We start from the raw sequence: 22,289 nt of genomic DNA on the forward strand, positions 1-22,289 counted from the left end.
CCCCATCGCTACCCTATACCCATTTTCAGAGAGAAGAAACTGCCAATCAAAATCAAAAATAGTGTTATTAATTCTGGTGTCTCTGAAGCACGAAAAAAAAAATGACCAAAAAAAAAAAAAAAAAAAAAAGAAGAAGAAGAAACAACCCTCGCCACATTTCAAGCCCCAGGTCCAGGACAAGGGGACCACCCTTGCAGGCAGTGCAGGCCCAGGGACCAAGTCAGTCCTGGCCATGGGCTCAAAGCGGGACCAGCCCATGGGTTTGGCTTTTAGGGCCTGGCTGGGAAGCTGACTGCCTCAGTTTGGGGTACCCAGGCCGTAAATTAGGAATGAGATCAGGGGTCAAGGTCAGAGGTCCAGGCCATTCAGTTCTGGTACTTTGGCTGAAGCAGCCAGAGGTCAGGGTTCAGATGTGGGAGCCAAAGCCACTCAGTTCTGTGGTCCAATAGAGAGGGCCAGAGGCAGCAGAGGAAGTCCAAGTTACTGAGTCCTATGATGGGATCCAGTGGACGCCAGGCTGCTCAGTATTGGTGCTCCAGCAATGGCTGGGCAGCTGGACTTTCGCGTTCCTCAGCAGGGACAGGCCAGTCAGCTGGGGCCTCAGTGGGTGTACCACTCTCGGGAGCACTGCTGTCCAAGCAAGAAATATCCTGTGCTGCTCTGGGGGGTGAGGCCTCAGAGCTGCCATCCGGGCTGAGGCTGAGGTCTAGAGGCACCTGGGAGAGAAGAGACCGGTTGGCAGGAGAGCAGGATTGAGCCTTCTGCAACCCAACCCCCTGACAGGCCCTTTACCTGAGATTTGGGGGTGCCTCCTTTGGGGCTCCCTGAGGCTGGTTCTCCATCAGATCCTCCTAGACCCTTCCGACCCCCTAGGCTCCACTTTCCACTGGGCCCCTCAGAACCGAGACCAGGACCAGGGGGCCGCGAGGACCGGGGACCCTCAGTGGGAACGGGTGAGGCAGGGGGTGGACCAGGGAGCCGAGGGGGAGGCCACTGCAATAGAGCAGGGGGGCGTCCATCACCAGAGCTGCTCAGGGAAGGCCGCGGCCCCCAGCCAGGGCCTGGTGGGAGGGGTTGGTCGCCACTGCCTGTAAGACACAGATAAGGGAGCAGACTTCAGCTTGGCTGCCATCCTTACCCACCAAGTCAGCCCAGCCTTGCCTGCTCACCTGCTGTATTCTCAGGCGTCGGGTGTGCCAAGGGGGGATTAGCACTGAGGGAAGTCAGGCCGCTGCCCCCACCACAGTCCGAGTCATCCACATTCCCACCGCTATTGCAGCCAGCACCACAGCCCTTATGAAGCCTGGAGGTGGGGAGATGAAAGGGTCAGGAAGGACAAGGCTGTGGCCACAGGCCTCACAAGCATAAGTCCCCAGCCCCAGAACAAGTCATCCAATGTCTGGGAGCCCCAGGTCCTCACCTCTAAGGGCCTTTTGACAGAGTTTTCAATTATGCTTAAAGATGAAAGGCCACTGTCAACTCTAGGGAAAAGGGGACACCTCTGGGGATGACAGCTCACATCAGTTCTGGGAGGGGCCATTTTTTGGGGTTCAAGCCCTAGCTCCAGCACTTCCTCAGTTGAAGACCTGAGCAGGAACTGCACCTACGCTCCCTCTGAAGCCCAGCACCTCAGCCCTTTATGAGGCCTTATGGACTAGGGGTGGCGGCGAGGGCTCACCTCTCCCAGCTGCGCAGGAGCCAGCGGGTGATGGCGCCCAGGCTGATGGGGCCGCCCCACAGCGCTCGCAGCTGGGGGTGGCTGCCAGCCAGTGAGGTGGTGAGGGGTGACACATAGATGGGGTAGCCCAGTGGCTGGTCACAGGAGGAATTGATCATGTTGCGGAGTGCCTGCTTGGCGTTCTGGATGCTGCCACGCTCAGGGTTGCGGTTACGCAGGAACACCAACTCCTGCTGCTGCCCAGCCCACAGGCCACGCACGCACTCGCGATTCACCTGTGGGCAGCCACACTGAGGGTCAGGGATCTAGCTCCATGGACAGGGATCTAGCTCCAGGGCAGGTAGGCCATCCCCACCTTGATGACTCGGAAGCTGAGGTGGCGGCGGTTTAGCATGATGATCTTGTACTCATCAGACGCATCATCCATGACGTGGCGCAGTGCCAGCAGGGAGGGTGTGTTGCTGAGGATGGCACTACGCCAGGCTGGGTCACCTTCATGTGAAATGACCAGCCGCTCCTCATTGGCTGCAATGGCATCATACAAGGCCGCAGGTTCCTCATATTCATCTGGGGATGTGAAGTGGTCCTGGCAGTGGGGATGGGAGGGCAGGAGTCAGGGGCCCCTGCACTGGGTGAGCCTTCAGCCCCCACCTGCCCAAGCAGCCTGGGCACACCACTCTCCCACCTGGTGAAGCTTGAGGGCCATGCGAACCCCAGGTGCCACTACACGGTGAAGCAGGTCCATGTCGGCAAAGACCCACTCATCACGTGGGGACGTGATGCGAAAGTCCCCCTTGAACAGAGCGTGTAGGCCATAGAGGAAGGGCTCCAGGCTGGTCAGGGAGGAGGAACAGGGAGGTGAACGAGGGGTGGGAAGTAGCCAGGCATCTCAGGTTTCTGAATCATGTGAGCTGAGACCTTTCCTCACACTGAACCTGTTTTCACATCTCTCCAAGGAAGCCAGTCTCTGCCCATGTCCCTCAGAGTGCTGAGGAACAGGCAAAGTGATGACTGAGAAGCGCCTGGCCCATATGAAACAAGCTACACCAACAGGAAAGACCAACTCGGTTTCCAGAGCCACTGAGCTCTGCCTGCATGGGTGAGGGAGAGTAGTAGGACCAGCAGGACACATGCACTCACCTGGCAGACATGCTGTGAGAGGCTGTCCCCAGGGCCCGGCGGCCCAGTACACACAGGCCAAAACACAGCGTGACCAGCGGCGAGTTCCAGTCCTGGTCCACGGGCTGTGGCACAAGGAGCCCCGTCCCCAGAGCCCCATTCAGACCTGGGACTGGGAACTTGAGGTAGGGGCCAGGGCCCAGGCCAAGGGAGTCTCAGGGTGAGAAGAACCCAAATGGGAAGGGGAGAAGTGGAAGAGGGTTCAGGTCCCCAGAGGCCTGGTGGGGGCAGCCCCAGGGTAGTGGTGGCCCAACCTGGCCACGCCGGGAGGCGCAGTACTGGATCCACTCGAGGTGCACAGCACAGAAGGAAGGCAACGAGAGGCCGGAAAGGCGAAGGTCATAGTCCTCATCCACACTCAGCGAAAAGGTGGGATCTGAGTCGGCGTAGCCGGGGGCTCTAACGGGCCGCAAAGCAGCTGCGATGCCCTCATGGCTCAGCCAGGCCTCCAGCTTTGGGGAGCGGCTCACATAGTAGATGATGCTCTGGGAGAGGAGGAGCAGGTGTTGGACATGTGTGGAGGGCAGCCCACCACTGCCCGACACTGGGGGGAAACATGACAAACTTCTGCCCCAGCCTAGTTAAAGTATTTCCTAGGATATCCACCTTTTGCAGTTCAGCTCAGCTCCCCAAGGCCACAAGGGCAAGTGAGCTCCACCCCCAACCCAGGGCCATGGAGGGTGGGAGGCCAGTAGGAAGTGCCCCCACTTACAAAGCGGACTTGGAGGGTCCCACACTGCAGCAGATGCTTGTATACAATACCTGCTCACCTTGTGCTGCAGGCCCTAGCACCTAACCCATTTGTAAAGAGGCACTGACAAATGACAGTCTTGCCCCATGTCAACACAGCAGGGTAGGCTGAGCTGGAATTTGAAGATGCTGTGGGATCCAGATCTCAGGGCCTAGAAAGTCAGTTGAGCACCCTAGGTCTCAGGTCACTTTAGGCAGCCGAGGCATGACAGTCACAGGGCCTCTCCTCAGAAAAAAGGCAGAGGCACAGAACCTTGTGCCTAAAGTTGGGGGCTCCTGGACCTCTTATTTAGAAGCGCTGCTGATGTCTAATTAGGAGTTGGGCAAAGGGAGAGGTGTTTTAGGAAGGCAGGTAGCTGGCACCACTGGGATGGAGAGGCAGCGTGAGGCTGGCAGCTGCAGCCATTGAGGTTATGGGGATTCCATGTGCCACCCTGAGACAGAGCCAATGGGGTCAGCGCTTTGTGTGCCTTAAGAGGTGGGGAAGTCTGGGCTGGAGAGAGTTATGCAGCTGGTAGCTGGCCAAAAATAGAAGGTATCCTGCGGGGCTGGGGATGTGGCTCAAGCAGTAACACTTTCTCCTGGCATGCGCGGGGTCCTGGGTTCGATCCTCAGCACCACATAAACAAAAAATAAAGATGTTGTGTCCACTGGAAACTGAAAAATAAATATTTAAAAATTCTCTCTAAAAAAGAAAGTATTCTGGGCAGCAGAGTGTCTAGCAAGGTGGCTACAGTGGGGCATGGAGAAGTCAAGAACCTGAGTAAAATGAGCAGGGTACAAGATGGAAACAGCCAAGGTCTCCAATAATTCCCTGGCAGGGGAGGACACCTGAAGTTAATGGCTGTGTTGGGATGGAGGTTCTGGCATGGCTTTAGCACAGGCAGATGAGTGACAGTCTAGGGAGGGCTGGGCCGTTGCTTTACCAAGAAGGGATCAGAAAAGTAATGGCATGAGGGGGCAGAATGGCTATGGGGCAGCTTTAGGCTCCAGACTGGTCTTCCTGACCACCTAGAATGTCTCCACTCTCTGGGAACCATCACAGCCCCCAGAAAACAGTGCTGCAGGGGCAGGGGGAGGAGCTGGCCAGGCACACATTAGTGCTTGGCTAATTTGCCAGTGTCATTCATCCCGTGACAGCCTCAGAGTGATTCTCAGGGAGAAAATGAAGACCTGGGCCCGTAAGCAGCAAGAGCTCCCACCTGAGAGCAGTGCCTAAGAGTCATTAGGTCCAGGTATCGTCTGGGTGCACTTCACCGCTGCACAGGCCTTGCAGCTGTGGGCCTTCTTGCTCTCACATCACTGTCCTCAGGACCAGTCTGAGGCCATCACCTCAGCTGTAATGAGGACAATCACCCTGGTTCCTCCTCTCCCAAGGGTGGCTAAAGAATGTGGCAGGGTCTCGAACTACTTGGCTTAGAAGGGCTAACCCTGAGTACAAGGTATGGCCGCAGGCAGCCGTGGGGGCTCATGGCTCTGGCTAAGGGCTGCACCACATCTGCCACCCACTGTACTCAATAACACCCACAGGAAGGGCAAGATGTGGAGGAGGCACCAAGGGGTGGCCAAAGCTGTACGGAAAGGGCTGGGCCTGCCTGGCCCATCTCAAGGGCTGAACAGGACATGTCCCCAGCACTGCCTCCTACACTGGGCCCCCCATGTGCCCCGCATGGCTGCCTCCCCTGCACCCCCAGCCTTCCAGACTTCACCCCATGCTCTACACATCTTTAGCAGAGCCATCCCTGTGTCCTCTGGCTCCTCTGCCCAACCTGAGGCAGCTTCCCATAGGACAATGAGCCAAGCAGGGCTCATCTCAACCCATCAGCTCAGGCCCGAGATCAGAGGGCTGCTCGTGGCTTTGAGTGGGGTCTCTGTGAGGCAGCAGGGTGACTGGGCACAACTCTCAAGATGGGACAGGAAGATGGATAGGACCTTGACCTTTGGGTGACCTGGGACTGAGACTGTCCCATTCTAGACCATGTCTTTCTTAGAAAAAGTAGGGGGAGGGACTGGGGTTGTGGCTCAGCGGTAGAGCGCTTGCCTCACATGCATGAGACCCTGGGTTCAATCCTCAGCACCACATAAAAATAAATACATAAAGGTAAAGATATTAAAAAAAAAAAAAAAACCTCTTTAAAAAAAAAAAAAAAGTAGAGGGAGCCCCAAACTGTTCTCCAAGAGTTCAGAGGACAAAAAGACCAATGGAAATTACAGCTGCTGTAACACGTGACATGAGTAGGTTGTCTATGGGGTGCAAAAAGGACAGCTGGAGCTACTTGTGCTTACCCAAGGGGGAACCCGAGGAAGACAGGCTCCCCTGGCCCCCAGCAGGAAACGTGCCAAGCCCCATGTGGCTCCAAGGCAAATCCTAGGAGCACATGGAGGCCTGTGTGATCACCACCCACCTCACCCCTGCAGTACCCTGTTCTGATCACCATAAAGCCTCATCATGTCTGTCATCTCAGACCACAATACCACACTTCTCAAGGGGTGTACTGAGCCATGACAAGGGAGGTAACTTTCCAGGTGCACAGAACCCTGAGAAGGAGCCTATATCATTCAACACCCACAGGCCCCACCAATCCCCACCGTGCCAAACAGATTTCAAGATCCTCTGGCCTAGCTTGGAGCTCCCAGGTGGAGGCACAGAGCCTACTGGCTAACCCTAGGCCTGGGTTCAATGCCCAGCTCTGTCCTTTTTTCCTAATTCTGGAGTCTCACATTGATCACTTCACCTCTGCTATCTGGTGGTGGCACTGTGGAGCATGATTAAATTGAGGCCTCTGCTTCCCTTGGATCAAACAGGCTTCCAACATTCTAGAAAACAGAACTTGGGATGCTCCTGGTCAGAGAGCATCCACCAGCAGAGGACGTTGCTGCCTACCAGGCGCCTGCCGGCCGTACCTTGACATAGTAGGTGATGAGAATCTTGCGGAGGTCAAAGACCTGCAGCATGGAGGCGGCGTTGTTGTCGCTAATGCTGTAGCCCTCCAGCACGTACTTACTGGCCGTCACCTCCCAGGCCAGCCAGCGCTGCCCAAAGGCGGCATTGAAGGACAGGACTCGTGGCAAATGGCCAGGCTCACAGCAGCAGCAGCCCTCGTCCTCCTCTACACCTTCGGTGATGGCCTCCACCTCACGCTGCTGGCAGTACGTGCCTGTGGGGGAGGAGTGCCCAGTCAGGGACACTAGGACAATCCTTGCCTGCCTCCCCCAGCAAGAGGCCAATGTAGCACTTGAGGGCTGCTGCCACTCACCCTCCACCAGGCATAGTGTGTGGAAAGGTTACTGAGTGAATGGCAAGTGAGCCCCTTCTTTCTCTTAATTCCCAGCAGCCATGGTAAGGGAGAGTGGAAGAGGCAGGGGTCTGCTCCCTCATTTATAGAGGTAAAGACGGAACCTCAAAGAGGAGAAGGGACTTGCTCAAGGTCATAGTGCTCATGAGCTATACACTCTTGGAGCTTCCTGTGAAGCTACATCCTATATGTCTTCCTGCAAGCTAGAGGGGGAAGACACTAGCCCTGCTCTCTAGGGGCTGTGCGTGGTGCCTGAATGAGGCCTAGCCTGAGACCACAGAGCAGGCCAGGTAAAGTTAGCACAAGAAACCAGAACTCTGGCCCCCAACTTTGATTGTAGCCATCTCTGGCGTCAGTACAGACCCAAAGTCAAGGCACACAGAGGGCTTGGCTGGAAAACCTGTCACTTCATAGCTTAGACTGGGAAACCTTGACCCAGGGAGCAAGAGCTCCTTGCCCGGGGTCACCCAAGCCAAACTGGACATGAATGCAGTCCCTACACACAGTGCACTGCTCAGGACCCAAGCATGCCTGCACCCCCATTCCCAGGCTCAGCCCTGAGGCTCACCCCGGAACTCAAGGCCACGCAGCTGGAAGGTGACAAGGCCATTGCCAACCTCGATGAGGTGCACTAGTGCATTGAGGTAGTCGGAAGCCAGGACGAAGCAGTCACCAGGGCCATAGTTGCCCCAGCGGCCCAGCACCAGGTCCCCACACAGCGTGTGCTGCAGTGAGCGCGTCAAGTGCTCATAGAAGATGGAGTTGAGGTTGTTGTCATCAGCGCCTGGGACCAGGGCAGATAGACAAATGACCACAGTGACACGTGAGAATGGCTCCCTTTAGGGGAAGCCCTGCCCAGAGCCTCTGGACAGCTGGATACACACCAGGGTTCCGGTCCAGCTGTGTCACCAGGCGGGTGTTGGAATGATCCACACGCTTAGTGCTGTTCAGAGAGAGCGAAGGCATCAGAAAAGGTGAAGCCATCGACAATGGTGACGATTTCCACCTGTCGAGACCTCCTACCCAGGCTCCACCCAGGTCCTCTCCAAGTCCACACCCCTGTGCTATGAACAGAAACTACCTATGATAGCACTAGTAACACTGTCACAGATAAGGAGGACAGGCTCAGGGACATGAAGGGACTCAACCAGACCACACAGCCAGGACTTGGGGAAACTGGCATCTCATCCAGGCCCACCTATCTCCCTGAGGCTTTGTCTAGGTGCAGGGTTTGCTCTCATGGGATCTGCTTCCACAAGTGCCCCCTCTATGCCCAAGCATTCACACACTTGCTGCTGGGCACTGTCCAGTCTGGGCTTCAAACCCCCTCCCCCTCCCCGGACAGGCACTTGCTCCTTTTCCCATAATACTCACTTGTAGTCACGCTCCCAAAACTTGAGAGGCCTTGCATAAGACATGATAAACACTGCACTGCCCAGCAGAGGATTGAGGGGTGTGGAGAAGAGCCCTGAGAGCAGGGCCTGGACAAACAGCATGGCCGAGTCTGGGCGTAAGTCAAGGAGACAACAGACACACAGGATCTCCCAGACTCCCTCCCCATTCCCTGCAGCCCCAGGCCACTGCCCTCCCTGCCCACCCCACCCAGAGAGCAGGCAGCAGATACGTGGCACAGCAAAGGGCTGGGCAAAGGCGTGGAAGGCTGAGCCCCAGGTGATTTGCCAGGGAGCAATGTAGGTCAGCACAAAACGCAGCTTGTACAGCAGGTCCCAGAGCTGTAGGGTGGGCAAGAGACACAAAAGACGTGCAGTATCACTCATGAACGTGGGGTCTGCCAAGCCCCCAGACACAAGGCCTCATTCAGAACCCTGGGGTCCCACTGGGTGCCTATGTGGGGTCTAGCTCAGTATCACTCCCAGCACCTTCTCTATGGTTCTGGCTTGAGGCACTTGATATCATGACCAACTCCTGACTGTGCTCTAAGGGCACACTAACCATTTAACTCACATGATGACCCTGGAAGCTGTTTCCATTTTATAGATGGCTTACGGTGAGGTTCAGAGAAGGAAGAGAAAATAAATGACTTGCTCAGGCCATGCAATTTGGTCAGTGGTAATGCTGTGGACAGTGGGACTGAATATTAATAGTCCCAGGTCATGGCCTCAGAGGAGTCAAGTTGGGAGGCCCACCACCCTGGGCCTGGCCAGAAAACAAAAAGTGAGCACCCTTGTGAGTGAGAAAGGCTCAGGCCTGTAGGAATCCCAGCCACCATAACAGGCATCATGCACACAGTAGGAAATGGTCCTTTGTTCAAAGTGACCCGTCTCAAACCCTGAGTGCAAATCCAATGGTCTAGCAAAATATCTACATACACAGGCCCCAGGCTTCTGAAACAATTCTGAACTGTTCTCTAGGGCCAAGGCTGGCAGAGGAAGAGCTCAGAGTCTGGCTCTTGTCCAGAGGTCAAGGTCGGGTCCTAACTATGCTGTTTCTGAGAAAGGTGGTTATAGGGTTGGACAGACATGGGGTCAAATCCTGGTTGACTGTCAATTCCCTGGAGGGCCTAAGGCAAGTCATTCCACCTCTTTAAGCCTCAGCTTCCTCTCTGCAAGGAGAGACAGAGATAACCTCTTCCCTGAACAGCCAACAGCAGGACTGTCCGAGAGGCAGGTGACAGGCCCCAGGGACATTCTTCCCCCTTACCCCCCAGGCTGAAGAATTCTAAGTCACAGCCCCCACTCCCCGCTCACTTTGCTGCAGAGCAGGGACATGAGGAAGTAGTCCAGCAGAAAGCCCTGGGAGAGGCGTGGGTAGTCAAAGTGGAAGAGCAGGACTGTGAAGGCCAAGGTCAGGTACTGCTGGGGTGGGCAGCAAAAGGCCGAGCGCAACAACTTCAGACCAGCCACAGTCATCAGCAGTGCCCGGCAGCTGTGGGTGAGTTCAGCAGGGCTTAGGAGGCAGTGGATGCACATGCCCCATCTCTCACCTACCCTGGCCCGAGTGCAACCCTATTCCTCAGCTCTCTCTATTCAGGTAGCCTCTGTTCTCTTGAACCAGTGACTCTCTGGCTCATCCCTCCAGTGCAGGTAAAGTGCATCAGGAATTGGGGCCCCACTTTGGCTTTCTGGGCAATGTTGGTCACCACCCATTACCCATTCCCTCTCTGGGCCTTAGTTTCCCCAATGGGAATCAAATGGGAAGATAGGTAGTAGGCACGGTAGTCCTCACTAGAGGCAGAATTTGTCCGGGTGGCTGACAACAGTGTGGGCATCCACTGTGAGAGCATTGAGCACCACGGCAGGGTAGATGAGGTACTTCTCGACACACTGCAGTCCAGCATACAGTTTCTCAAACCACATCACTTGGGCAGCGCCTGCAACATGGAGGTAGAACTTTTGCCCAGCACCTGGTCCCCCACATATGCCCCTCTTCCCTGGGATCCAGAAGACTAATCACAGCAGGACTAGAGAAAACCAAGGAGGGCGGACAAACCAGAAGCTGTGTGTCCTGGGTCCCCAGAAATTTCAACAGGGTGAGGAGGAACTGATCTTTGGCAGTTGAAACAAAGTACCGGGCCCCAGCAGAGCCAGAGCTCTGCATACCACTGGGCTCACCACAGGCTTAGGGCTGGTGATTTGACCTGTTTACTATCTATGGAAACAAGGCTGATGAAGGCTACTCACTGGGGATGGCAAAGGTGATGTACAGCAGGCTGGGAGGACAAGCACATGGTGACCCCAAGCCACAGACGCTTCTGAGGGGCAAGGCTCCCTGACTCAGGCTGGTAAAAACTACAGAGGGATACTGGCTCAGTAGCTCAAAACCTCCCATTGTTTAGAAAAACGAGAAATGTGACCTTCCTTATTACAATTCAAGATGATTAAACACAGGTTGGAGAATATTTTAAGTTGTTGCACACCCCAGCAACAATGCACACCGGATGGCTCTAGTCCAGCAGAGACCAGTCTGCAATTCTGGACAAGAGATCCCTTCAGGGCCCTGGAATTCTACTTTTTCCATCTCCTCAGAGACAAGGAAGGCAGAAAAGGGGAGGCACACGTGGGCTGAGAGCATAACAGGGCCACACCAGGTCATGGTGAGAAGAGTGGGCACAAGAGAGCAGGGATGGGTGGCAGGGTCAGGGTGGAGAGGGCAGTGTAGGCAAAGACTGCCCCCTACTGTCACCCTGAGCCAAGACCAAGACTCCCACCAGAGCACTCAGTGCTTGGGCCTGAAGGGAGGTGCACCAGGCATCGGAGGTACGGAGGGGAGGTACGAGGTAGGAGGGTGCACTCACCGCGCACTTCGTACTGGCTGTACTCCAGTGGCTTCAGCACAGGCTGTGAGAGGCAGAACCAGGGCAGCTGCTTGCGCAGCTGTGGCAGCAGGTAGTGTGTGAAGAAGCCCACTGCCCCAGCCAGCGCGTACAATACGAAACCCAGCACCGACTGCAGAGAGAGAGTCCAGATGCTTATTCAGGGGCTCAGCCCACCAGACCAGGCAGGGGCCTCTCAGGGCCTCAGGTCCAATACTCTCCTGCCAAGACCCAAGAAGGGCTAACTACACCACACGAACCTTTAGGGCAATGAAGACGGTGCTGGCGCTGATGGCGAAGGTGAGCACAGCAATCACCACACACATCACCAGGTCGGAGTGCAGGACCTCACGCTGAGAGGTGGAAAACACAGCTCACTACCCAATGCCAGGGCCTGCATACCCAGCCCTGGCCCTGCCACCATCTCCCTACCAGAGACCCACACTCCCGCCCCCTCACCACGGACTGGCGCATTTTTTCTGGTAGCGGGTCTGGGGGCTCAGCTCGGGCCGTCTCCAGGCTCCGCTCCTCTAGCTCAGGGAAGAGTTTGCTCCGTACCAGGGACCTGGGGGGAAAAACAGTCAGGGGGTGGGGCTGCTACTCTTCCTAGCACAGGCCTCCAGGGCCACAGGAGACCAGGATCCATGTGGGTCACAGGCACATGCACGATGCCCAGGCCCACAGACACAAACGCACACCCACGGAGCACGCACACGTGTGCATGGACAGGCACATGCAGCACCCACCAGAGCACAGTGGGGTCGCTGCTCTGCCGGCTCAGATGGTAGGACAGCGCCACCAGGAGGCCACAGAAGACTGAGAAGAGGACAGGGACGTGCTGCTCTGGCCAAGGAGTCTGGGGAGAGAAGCATGCTGGTCAGGAGAGGTGAGGGAGGGTAAGCATGGGGGCGGGGGTATCCCCACATGAGAAGCCGCTGCTGAGCCCAATTCATGGCCCTGTCCCAACAATCCCACAGACTTCAGCATGCCCCCCATCCTGCAGGCCACCTTACCTTGATGGCCCCGAGGCAGAAGCCGTAGAGAAGGGCAGCAGCCAGAAGGCTGCGAGCAAGACTGAAGACTGCAGTGAGCGGGCTGGTGGCAGCTGCATGGCACGGAGGTGTAGGCAAGACCCAGCTCTTACATGTGGGCATGCCCACCTCACCCCTGCCCACCATCCAACTCCCAGAAGCCCAACTCCCAGGACATCACCCCTAGCCAACTGCTCTCTGCTTGCCCAGCCCTGGGGGGCTTCGGAACTTTTAGCACTCTCAGGTTGATACCACGTGCTAGAGGAAGGCGGGGCCTGTATCTTGTGGGGGGGTCTAGATGAAGAAGGTGGATCAGCAAGGGCTGGAGCCACAGACCCAATTCATAGGTCCTCTAGGGCCCGATACTACCCCACCCCCAAGCCACCTGTGGATCATACCTGTGCCCCCAAAGCCATGCATATCTATCTGCTCCAGCAGGTACATGAGGCAGGTGTTGACCTGGGGCAGGAGGCCCAGGAGGAAGACGAAAGGGAAGCATAAGGTGAACACTGGCGGGGAGAGAAAATGAGGGCTGGTCAGTCTGTTGCCCGCCCTCCTGGGCTTACTCTCCCAGACCACCTCTACCCTGCCAGGCCTCACCGGTGGCCACATCTCGGGCACAGAAGAAGAAAGAGGCAGAGAAGAGGGTGAGGCCGTAGAGGGAGACGGGCGGGAAGGGCTGTGCTGAGCCCAGGGCATCCAGCAGCCAGATGAGCAGGCAGCAGATGCAGAAGTAGACGGGCCGGCTGTATGCGATCACCCAATTGTGGCCCTGAGGAGTCAGCCTATGAGGAGCTGGCCTTCCTTGCTGACAACCCCAGAGGCATGTGGACATGCCCACATGCTCCTGGGATGGCCCTGGGTCCAAGCTAGAGAGCCAGGCAGGGTGGAGGCAATGGGGCTGGTGAGGGAGCCCTGCCTCTTTCCTGCTCTGACCTCCTCCCACCTGGCTTCAGCCCCTCCCAGGGCCTCCTGGTGAGAGGTGCTGCTCAAGGGTACTCACGTGCATGGGAGATGCCGCATCAGGCTGCACGCTCTGAAAGAGATAGGGCTATGTTGATAACAAGAGCCAGTGCCCACAGGAGCATGAGACAGTGGAATCAGAGCAGGACCCTCAAGTGCCTTGAGCTTAGTGTTCTCAACTATCAGATGGGTGGCTGCCTACAAAGGACCTTAAGCATCTTGTCTGCTTCCTAGCTCAGAGCCCTCAGACCTAGAGTAGGGGGAAGGGGAAGGTCTGAGGAAAATTGGGGTAAGAGACACATGAAGCCAGGCCTGACCTTGAGCAAGGAGTACTGACAGGAGGCGATGACCAGGCAGAACTGGAAGACCCAGATGTCAGTGAAGAAGCCCTTGAGCAGCAACAGGTAGCCCAGGAAAGCAACCAGGCTGCTCAGCCCAACGCCGAAGATGTTCTCGACCACCCCCCGCGTCCTGCAGAAACAGGTGAGTCAAGGCATAGCCCTTCTGCCTCAGCACAGGGGTTCAGTCCTAAAGGACCATCTCCAGGTCTCTGGCTGTGCCAGCTTCTTGACCTCTGAAGATTCAAACCTACTATCTCACAGGGGGAGCCCAGGATGCATCTACTCTAGGAAGCCATCCTGTTGCTGCCCTCCATCCCAGTCTCTGACCTTCTAGATGCTAAAGGCTTGAGGTGCTGACACTCTTAAGACTTCCTCCTATGCCTAGCTCATGGTAGGCTAAGCGAGGCACACCACGTCAGGCACCCCATTATAAACACAAGCAGTACCCCAGAAGCACTCAGTCATGGTGCCATGTCAAAGCCCAACGGACAGGAAACCAGGAAGTGGGTTCCAGGCCCAAGTCCTTTATAGCAGGCAATAAAGATCATCTGACTGCTCTATCTGATTTTCTGGGCCTGTTTCCCCTCTGAAAATTGGGAAAGGTGAGACAAATGATTGTGAACTTTTTAGTTACGGCATTCCATTTTTATATCAAATCAAAAACAGAGGCAAAAGAAAACAACAGACTTCCAGGCATGGTGGCACATGCCTGTAATCACAGGTACTCAGGAGGCTAAAGCAGGAGGATCACAAGTTCAAGGCTAGCCTCAGAAACTTGGCAAGACCCTGTCTCAAAATGAAAAATAAAAAGGGATGTAGTTCAGTGGTAGAGTGCCCCTGGTACTGTAAAAACAACAGAATCAGACCAGTCAGATATCGTGGCATGTACCTATAATCCCAGTGACTTGGGAGGCTGAGGCAGGAGGATAGCAAGTTCAAGGGTGGCCTCAGCAATTTAGCAAGGCCCTAAGCAACTTAGGGAGACCCTATATCAAAATAAAAAATAAAAACAGCTAGGGATGTGGTTCAATGGTAGAGTCCCTAAACAAGCCAAAAAATAAAATAAGGGCTGGGGATGTGACTCAAGCGGTGGCGCGCTCGCCTGGCATGCGTGCAGCCCGGGTTCGATCCTCAGCACCACATACAAACAAAGGTGTTGTGCGTGCCAAAAACTAAAAAATAAATATTAAAACTCTCTCTCTTAAAAAAATTAAAAATAAAATAAAATAAATGAGACTGAATTGTTTGTATTAAGCAGGGCTTTAAGAAAGATGGGTTGGGCTAGGGTTGTGGCTCAGTGGTAGAGTGCTTGCCTAGCACACGTGAAACACTGGGTTGGATCCTCAGCACCACATAAAGTAAATAAGTAAATAAAGGTAGATATCATCTACAACCAAAAAAAATTAAAAAAAAAAAAAAAGATGGGATTACTACAGTGGCTGCTTCACCCCGACTCCCTACCACTTGACCACCCCTCTGTACCCAAGGACCCTAAAGAAATGCCACTGCCACCAAAGGCACATTATGTTCTCTGAAGCCATGACTGTCCCCACTGGTTCACAGTCTCAAAGTACAGGGTCCTGGGACCCCTAGGACTTTCTGGGGGCTACGGGCCAAAGCAGATAGGCACTCACCGGTCCAGGAGAGCCAGCAGGGCAAGCCGCTCATAGCGCACAGAGGTCCAGCGGCCAGGAAAGAGCCAGTACTTGTAGCTATGCTGGGCACGGGGTGGCGCCTCCTCCATCAGTGTCTGCTCCTGGGATTCGTGCAGGGAGTCCTGGTCCAGCAGGTCAAACTGCAGTCCCCACAGCCGCGGCCATCAGCCCCGCCACCCCTGCCATGGTCTGTAGCACCACTCCCACCCTAGCACACTAGCTTGGTTGACCACTTCCATCAGCACAGTATGACCCCACCATCTAGTGGCCCCATGTTCTGCCTGTATCCTCCATTACAAGGGCCTATTCCTTGTTCCAAGTTCCTAGGACAACGGCTGCTAGGAGCTCAATGGCTACAGGGAGCTACCAGGCACCAGAGTTACAGAATCCTACATCTATCTTCCCCACTCAGGCAGAATCTCCTGTTTCATCTAGTCCCAATGTAATCTGCCTTGTCCTTCAGGACCTCGTACAAATATCATGTCTTCCCAGATGGAGCCATCACTGTCCCTGGGACACCCCACCCACACAAGTACCCAGTCCTGAGGATGAACTGGATGCCATGTAGCTGCTGTGAGGCCCTGGGCGAGTTACTTCACCTCTTTGGGCTTGTTGTGCCCTTCTCTGAAGCACTCAGGGGACACAGCTAAAGGCCTGGCCCTGTGCTGGCCTCTGAGGATACCATGGAGAGAGGCAGAGATATACAACCACTGTGGAGGCGGCCATCAGCCAGACAGAAAAGACAATGCTTCCAATTCTACACAATAGTTAAAAATAATAAATAATTCAGGAAAACAATGCTTGGTGGCTCCTACCACTGCTTGGGATCTACTTGTGGCTTTAGCTGTAAAATGTGTACATACACATTTTTAGGATTATTTTCTCAACTCTGAGGTTGTGCTTTTTTGTTTCTCTCACAGACAGGGTCTCACTACGTTGCCTGGGTTGGCCTCAAACTCCTGGGCTCAAATGATCCTCCTGCCTCAGCCTCCCAAGTAGCTGGGAGTACAGGTGAAAAAATTATGGTTCGTTCGTTCTTAATGTTTCTCATATCACTGCACTGACTGCATTAATTATTGTCCAAATTGCAATAGTTTTACAAGTAAAAAAGCATGCTATCAACAAATATACTAAAAAGAGAATCATTAGAAGAGAATATTCCAGACAATCACACAGTCAGGCACAAGAAGAGTATGGTCACTGTTCAGCAAATTTGAGCTGTCACTTTTGCAAGTATCACTGTGAACACCCATTGTACCTGTTAATCGTGGACCCCTCAGGATTAGGAAGGTACTCCAGACACAGTCACAGAATAAGCAAATGAACACTTCCTGAGCCATTCAGCTTCAGTCCTGTATACCCTCAGCTAACCATCAAAGATCAGGATAAACATAGTGGAGTTTCTGAACTCTTCCTCAGGTAGCCTGTCCCTCCTGGCACCTGGGCAAGCTCTCAACTAAGGCCAGCCTCAGTGATCTGCTCACCCCTACAGACTCCTTGCACAGCCCTTCCCTAGATGCTCACCTCCGGGATCTCCAGTGGCACCCGGCGCACCTGCATACCCTGAAGAACCACAGGCCTCGGCTGCAGCAGGTTCAAGCCTCCTGTTGCCTCAGGAACATCAGCTGAGTGGAAGCTGGAGGAATGTGAGTGGCGGTCCCTGTGGGTACAGCAGCCATGAGAATCCTAGCCATAAGCAAGACCTAGGGTGGCATGGAATTGAGGCCAAGGCCAGGTAGGTGGGGTTGCCAATTCCATGACTGGAAACCCAAGGGACAGAGGAGTACCAGGCTCAGGATGAGGCAGGTCACAGAAGTGTCCCCGTCCTAGATCCTAGCTAACACACACTGTCAAAATTGCACTCTCTTCCCCTCCTCCCTGGGCCCTGAGTATCCTGGAAGCTTCCTGTTTGGAGTGCCCAGGAGCCAAGGCTCCCAGGGATCCCCACAAATCTGTCCTTCACTGTTCCCCATGCTTCTCTCTTCCTAGGAAGCTGCCATGGCTCCTACCCCACCCCTGCAAAGAAAGAAAAAACTCCAGGTTTAGAGTGCTTCTCTGAAACGTAGTGTACCACATCACTGGCCTTAGGAGGCCCAGCCTGGAGACTCACCATGCTCCATTGGCCGCCTGCTCCCCCTGCTGCCCCACTGGATTCTCATAGCCACCTCCAGCCAGGCCGAAGGTATAGGAACGTCGCACACCTGAGACAGGAGAGTGGGAGATGAGGCAGCAAGGCAGGAACAGGAGTGCCAAATCCTGACACACAAGGGCACCAAGGCCATCAAATCAGAAAGAACACCGTGATGTGCTCCTTGGCATGGCAGCCCAGTCCCCAGGGATAAAAACCTAAATGAGAAAGGGGCTGCAAGTCAAAAGCCTGGGTCTGTGGTTAGCCCAGCCTGGGATTGGATCTCTGTTCTACCATTTGCTCAGCTGTAGCCTCTGGTGGGTCTTGGTTTCCCATCAGCAAAGCAAGGAAGACAAGGGCACTCATACCCCAGAGAGGCTGTAAGGATGGTAGAGGGAACACAGGCAAAGCACCTGCCATGAGGCTGAACACAGACTTAAGTGACAGCGCTGTTACCAACAGAATGAAGACTGCCCCAGGAGAGCAAAACAGGTGCCAGGCAGGTTGAGGAGGAGCTCACCACTCTCGTCGTAGAAATAGTGCACGGCACCCTCAGAGGTGTCGTCGAAAGTACAGGCCTCGTGCACGTTGGTGCCGGCCCGGGTCAGCAGTAGTGAAGAGGCGAAGTGCAGGGCGGAGGGCAGAGTCAGCGCTCGGGAGTGGGAGGCAGCCCGGCCCCGCTGAGCCTCCTGCAGGCTGCTGTGAAAAGGCAGCCCTGGGTCAGCACCACAGAGCCAGCTGGGCCCCTGTGCCCCGCAGGCCAGGTGGCAGATGCTAACCTGGGTGGCGAGCCCATGACAGAGGCCGGTGGGGTGGGGTTGCTGCCTGCGTTGTGGCGCCTCCGGATTGCTTGGGTCCGCCTCACACTGCTTGAGCGGTCCCGCTTGCCTGTCTCCTCAGTCGCTGTCCAGAGAGAGGCCCCGAGCATAAGTGACAGAGGCTTGAACAGAGCTGGGGGAGTGACGTGGGGGCAGATGCTCTAGTATGGTGCTAAAGATCAGACCTAGTCCAACAACGCATTGGCTCTGGAGCCCAGCCAGGTCACCTAGCCATTCATGCCTCGGTTTCCTCATTTAGAAATAAGGACGACACTGATCTGCCCTGCCCCACTGGTGGCCAGGATGATGAGCGTGGATGATGAGTCTCCTCCGGAAGCAGAGGCTCAGGTGCTAACCACAGGACTTGGAGCAGGTGGCTGGACCCTGCTGACCCAAGAGGTTTGGCACATAACATCATTCAATCACTGGTCCACATCCATCTGCTGCCTGAGAGGGAGGCAGAGCTGACGCTGACCAGGTCCACTCCAGCCCACCCCTTGCCCAAACCAATCCCCTTAGCTCCCCTCCTGCCCCCAGCACCCACAGCCTACACTCACCTCCACCAACAGCACCTTCCTCAGGCAGCTCCCCCCGCCAGCCTGGCTGGTTGGCAGCAGGTCCACTGCGGGCCTCAGCAGGCAGCACAGCAGGATCCCCAGCAGCGAGCTCCACTCCCACCTGGGCCTCCAGCTCAGCCTTGCAGCCGGCCAGGGGAGCCCTTAGGACATCACCCCCTGCCCCATCCATGCTTAGCACACGAGCATGTGTTTTAGCACTGGCTGTACTGGGCGTCCGCTGGGTCCCATAGGGCCTCTTGGGGGGCACAGCAGTCCCCTCCTCAGCTCCATGAGGGGCCCGCCGCTTCCGAGGCCCCCCTGCTGCACCCTGGGAGCTCTCAGGGGAGTAGCAAGAAGTAGATGAGGAGCTATCAGTACTATAGCGCCGCTGTGATCGGAGACTGGAGGCCGGGCTCAGTTCGCTGCCCTCACTGGTGTCTTCATCCTCGAAGAAGCCCCCGCCCTCAAGCAGGGACCGTCGAGGAGCACGGCCAGGTGGAGAGTGTCTTCGCATGGGTGGCCGCCGTTTGCTAGGCCGTAGTAGGGCCAAGTCCTTAGGCCGTACAACCAGGAGTGGCTCAACTGGGCCTGGTGGTGTCCCTGCTCCAATGACCGTGTCAAAGGAACGCAGTGTATCATCTGAGGGGACGCCAGCATCAGGGGAGGCAGGCAGCTCAGCCTCAGAGGGAGGATCTGTGTCACTGCCCTCAGGGGCTTGTCCACCAGGGGGGCTGTCCAGGTGCGTTGAGTTGGTCTTCTCGCTCTTGAAGCTGCTCAACGTTTCCCTGTCAGTGCCACTGAAGCAGGAATCTGATGAGCCAGCTTTCTGGGGTGTGGGCTCACCTGAGCCCCGCCGATCCAGGGGCTGGTAGCCGCTGGCTCCTCGGTGTTGTTCCCTTCGACTGCTGGTCCTCACCAGAGCCCGGTCAGGCCGGGTCAGGGTCAGAAAGCTCTTGCTCAGCTCCTGGCTAAGGCTCCCCTTCAGTAAGGGGCTCATGGGAGTGTCAACCATGCTGCTCCCACCCCAAGGAGCTCCATCTCCAGCCAGGGGTGAACGTTCTGAAGAGTCTGTACTGGGGAGAGAGGGATCTGGGACAGCTCCTGAGGGTGTCTGGGGAAGGTCTCCAACTGTCAGAAGAAAAAAAAAAAAAAAACAAGAGCAGGATATACTGTATAATAGAAGAAAAAATGATGGCTAAGGGGGCTTAATGAACTCTGCTTTCCCTGAGGGCCAAACTAGGAAGGAATGCTGAGGAGGTCCCATCTGAGAGTACAAAGAGAATTCTACATTGGAGCAAAAGTTAGCTAACAACTGTCTTTCCCTGCAAGTAATACCTCATAGTGCCCACTCACTTAATTTTTCCTGTGAACTGAGCTTCAGCATCTCTCGATCGGCAGAGGTCACTATCACATTGTTGCTGCCCTGCTCCCGCACCAGCTCCTTGATATCTGAAACCCATGGCACCAGAGGTATCAGCAGGATCCTGGAGCAGCCACAGGAGACCGTCCCATTTCATGCTACCATGTCCCAACCCTGTGGAATAGTTACTTACCCCTGAGGGGTCCAGAATCCTCCATCCGGGGCAATAATTCCTGAGCAGAGAAAGAGGCACAAAGGAACCAACAACTCAAGACCTGCCCACAACAGGAACTGGCTCCCAAGAGAGCAGTGGAAAAGCCAAGGTCTGGGGCCACTCACCGAGACCTGGTTGAAGCCAAAAACGGAATGCTGAGAACTGCAGCGCACTGGGGGTGTGGAACTCACTTTCCGAAACACAGTCATCTCCACGCCAGGGTCCCTGCACATAGAAACAGACTGGAGCTAAACTCCAGAATGACTTCAGGACAAGTGCTGGGTAGCATTCACTCAGGGAGCCAATGTTCAGCCCCTCCTCCACCCCCAGAGGTTCTGGCCTAGGCAGCAAGAACCCTTAATCCCCATCAGAATCCCTGTCCCACCCACCTGGGCAGACTGCTGTCCCCCTGGGCAGGCTCTTCTTCCTGCTCCCCCATGGTCGAGTTGCGCTTCTCCACAATCTCTCCCTGGTCGAACATGGCATGCAGTCGATAGTTCACAGTCTTGATGGTAGTGAAGATGACAGCAACCACGAGGCAGTACACGCCAGCCACCATCAAGCTGGGGGGCAGGACCTGGAGGTGGCAGCAAGTCAGGTCCCTTCTCATATAGCCCTGCCCCTTTGGGATGTACCTGCCATCACTACCATGGTTACGATTCATAAATTCAGGAGAAGCCTCATCACCCCTCCATGCAGGCAATACTAAAAACTAGAGAGACCAAATGAGAGGCTCAAGGTCACCCGACCCAGGAAAAGGATTTAGCCTCTCCTCGCATACACCCAAACTGCAGGGCCCAACATCCTAAGTACGTCCAGAGTCCCTGCCAGGCTGCTTCCATGACATCCTGCCCTCCCTGTCCCGGCATGAGTTAACAGGTGGCAGGAACATCTCACCATGTACAGCAAGAAGGGAAAGGTGAGCAGGAAGATCCAGACATAGAGGTGAAAGCAGTTGGAGAAGGTGCTCTGATGCGGGTCGAAGAACCAACCGCCGGTGAGCGAGGCCCACACCCCCTGGCGCAGGATCTGCAACACCTGAGACCCCATGGCCCTGCCGCTGCTGCGCGCGCCCCCCTACCGGGACCCTCATGGGGGCGGCCCCCGGTCCATGCCCCGCCTGGCGCCCGAAGGCCCCGGGGCTCGGCCTCGCTCTCACGCCATGGCCTCCCCCAGAGGGGGAGGGGATCGGCGAGGCGAGGGTGCGGGCAGGGGGCGGGGCCGGTCGGAGCAGTCAGCGGTGAGCGGCCCGGGCACGGGGGTGGGGCTGCATCAGGGGCGGGGTCTGGGCCCCCACCCCTGGCCCAGAACTGCTCCGGGGTGCCGAACCAGCAGGCAGGCGCGGGACACAGATCGAGCACCCGTCGGCGGCATCCAGAGGTGGGCGTGGGGTGGGTGCTCCCGGAGTGCAGGCGACGACTCCCTTGGCTCCCGACCGGGGAAAGCCCCGGGACCCTGAAGTCCACTTCCGGGGTCGTAGGTCACTCGCTTGGGGACCTGCGTTCGCCCCGCTTCTGCCGGTGCCGGCCCAACGGGAAGGCCGGAAGAAGAAGCCGCGAGCCGCCAGCCTGCAGTGGCGCATGCGCTCGGTAGACCCAGTTAGGACCCGGAAAAGGAAAATCTGGAGGCATGAGAGCGCAAGCGCAGAGAGCTGGTGGAGCTGACAGGACACGGAGGTGCCCTTTGGGCGTGCGCAGAGTCCAGAAGTAAAGAGGTTTTTTTTAAAAAAAAAGTGGTTGAGCGCATGCGTACGCCCGGACGGGGCCAACCTGGAGGGGACCGCTAGGCGGAATCGAAAGGGTAGTTGAGTAGCCAATAGGTGAAAGTGAAGTAATTGGCGCAAAGTTCTTCCAGTGAATTACAGGAGGCGGGGAAAAGGTGGAGGCGTGGTCTCCTCAGGGCTACTGCCCAGAGTTAGGCGCTACGGGACACGCCCCTCTAGCGCCGGCCTCTTTTACTGGAAGACCTTTAACGTCATGAGCATCTCTCGCTCTGAGCGGCCTCTACTTCCGGGTCAGAGCTCAGACCTGGTGTGTAGAGAGCCAT

The 22,289-nt window shown here is 56.0% G+C and overlaps 1 protein-coding gene across 8 annotated transcripts; it reads right to left on the reverse strand.

Moving 5' to 3' along the window:
* Positions 1 to 46: 46 nt before the first annotated feature.
* Positions 47 to 22,201, reverse strand: Pcnx3 (pecanex 3). 8 transcript variants are annotated; one of them, XM_021731784.3, is made up of 35 exons: positions 21,141 to 22,201; positions 20,633 to 20,820; positions 20,369 to 20,468; positions 20,223 to 20,262; positions 20,023 to 20,118; positions 18,670 to 19,797; positions 18,074 to 18,245; positions 17,815 to 17,990; positions 17,277 to 17,367; positions 16,691 to 16,826; positions 15,146 to 15,306; positions 13,488 to 13,641; positions 13,211 to 13,243; positions 12,808 to 12,979; positions 12,606 to 12,716; positions 12,190 to 12,281; positions 11,923 to 12,032; positions 11,636 to 11,741; positions 11,437 to 11,529; positions 11,159 to 11,309; positions 10,090 to 10,234; positions 9,612 to 9,789; positions 8,528 to 8,636; positions 8,278 to 8,407; positions 7,788 to 7,846; positions 7,472 to 7,687; positions 6,512 to 6,765; positions 3,112 to 3,342; positions 2,819 to 2,922; positions 2,364 to 2,511; positions 2,034 to 2,264; positions 1,679 to 1,953; positions 1,170 to 1,303; positions 793 to 1,088; positions 47 to 716 (listed from the first exon to the last, which is right to left on the reverse strand). In XM_021731784.3, the coding sequence occupies exons 1-35, from the start codon at positions 21,291 to 21,293 to the stop codon at positions 522 to 524; spliced, it is 6,168 nt and encodes a 2,055-aa protein (XP_021587459.2). In that variant the 5' UTR covers positions 21,294 to 22,201; the 3' UTR covers positions 47 to 521. The 8 variants fall into 8 exon arrangements, with proteins under 8 accessions (XP_021587459.2, XP_077901725.1, XP_040140052.2 ...); XM_078045599.1 differs by having other exon boundaries at positions 15,146 to 15,267; positions 18,074 to 18,197; positions 21,141 to 22,199; XM_040284118.2 differs by having other exon boundaries at positions 18,074 to 18,197; positions 21,141 to 22,199.
* Between the last annotated feature and the right edge of the window lie 88 nt (positions 22,202 to 22,289).

Source organism: Ictidomys tridecemlineatus, chromosome 4 (genome assembly GCF_052094955.1).
Source record: "Ictidomys tridecemlineatus isolate mIctTri1 chromosome 4, mIctTri1.hap1, whole genome shotgun sequence".
NCBI classification, from domain to species: domain Eukaryota; kingdom Metazoa; phylum Chordata; class Mammalia; order Rodentia; family Sciuridae; genus Ictidomys; species Ictidomys tridecemlineatus.

Bases quoted from the DNA above. Each gene is read 5' to 3' on its own strand.
- Pcnx3 (XM_021731783.3), bottom strand. From the start codon at position 21,293: ATGGGGTCTCAGGTGTTGCAGATCCTGCGCCAGGGGGTGTGGGCCTCG. The intron at 20,263-20,368 runs GTGAGTGGCCCC...TTCTCTGCTCAG, and splicing joins TTGGCTTCAACCAGGTCTCG to GAATTATTGCCCCGGATGGA. The intron at 1,304-1,678 runs GTGAGCCCTCGC...CCCCACCTCCAG, and splicing joins CTCCTGCGCAGCTGGGAGAG to GCTTCATAAGGGCTGTGGTG.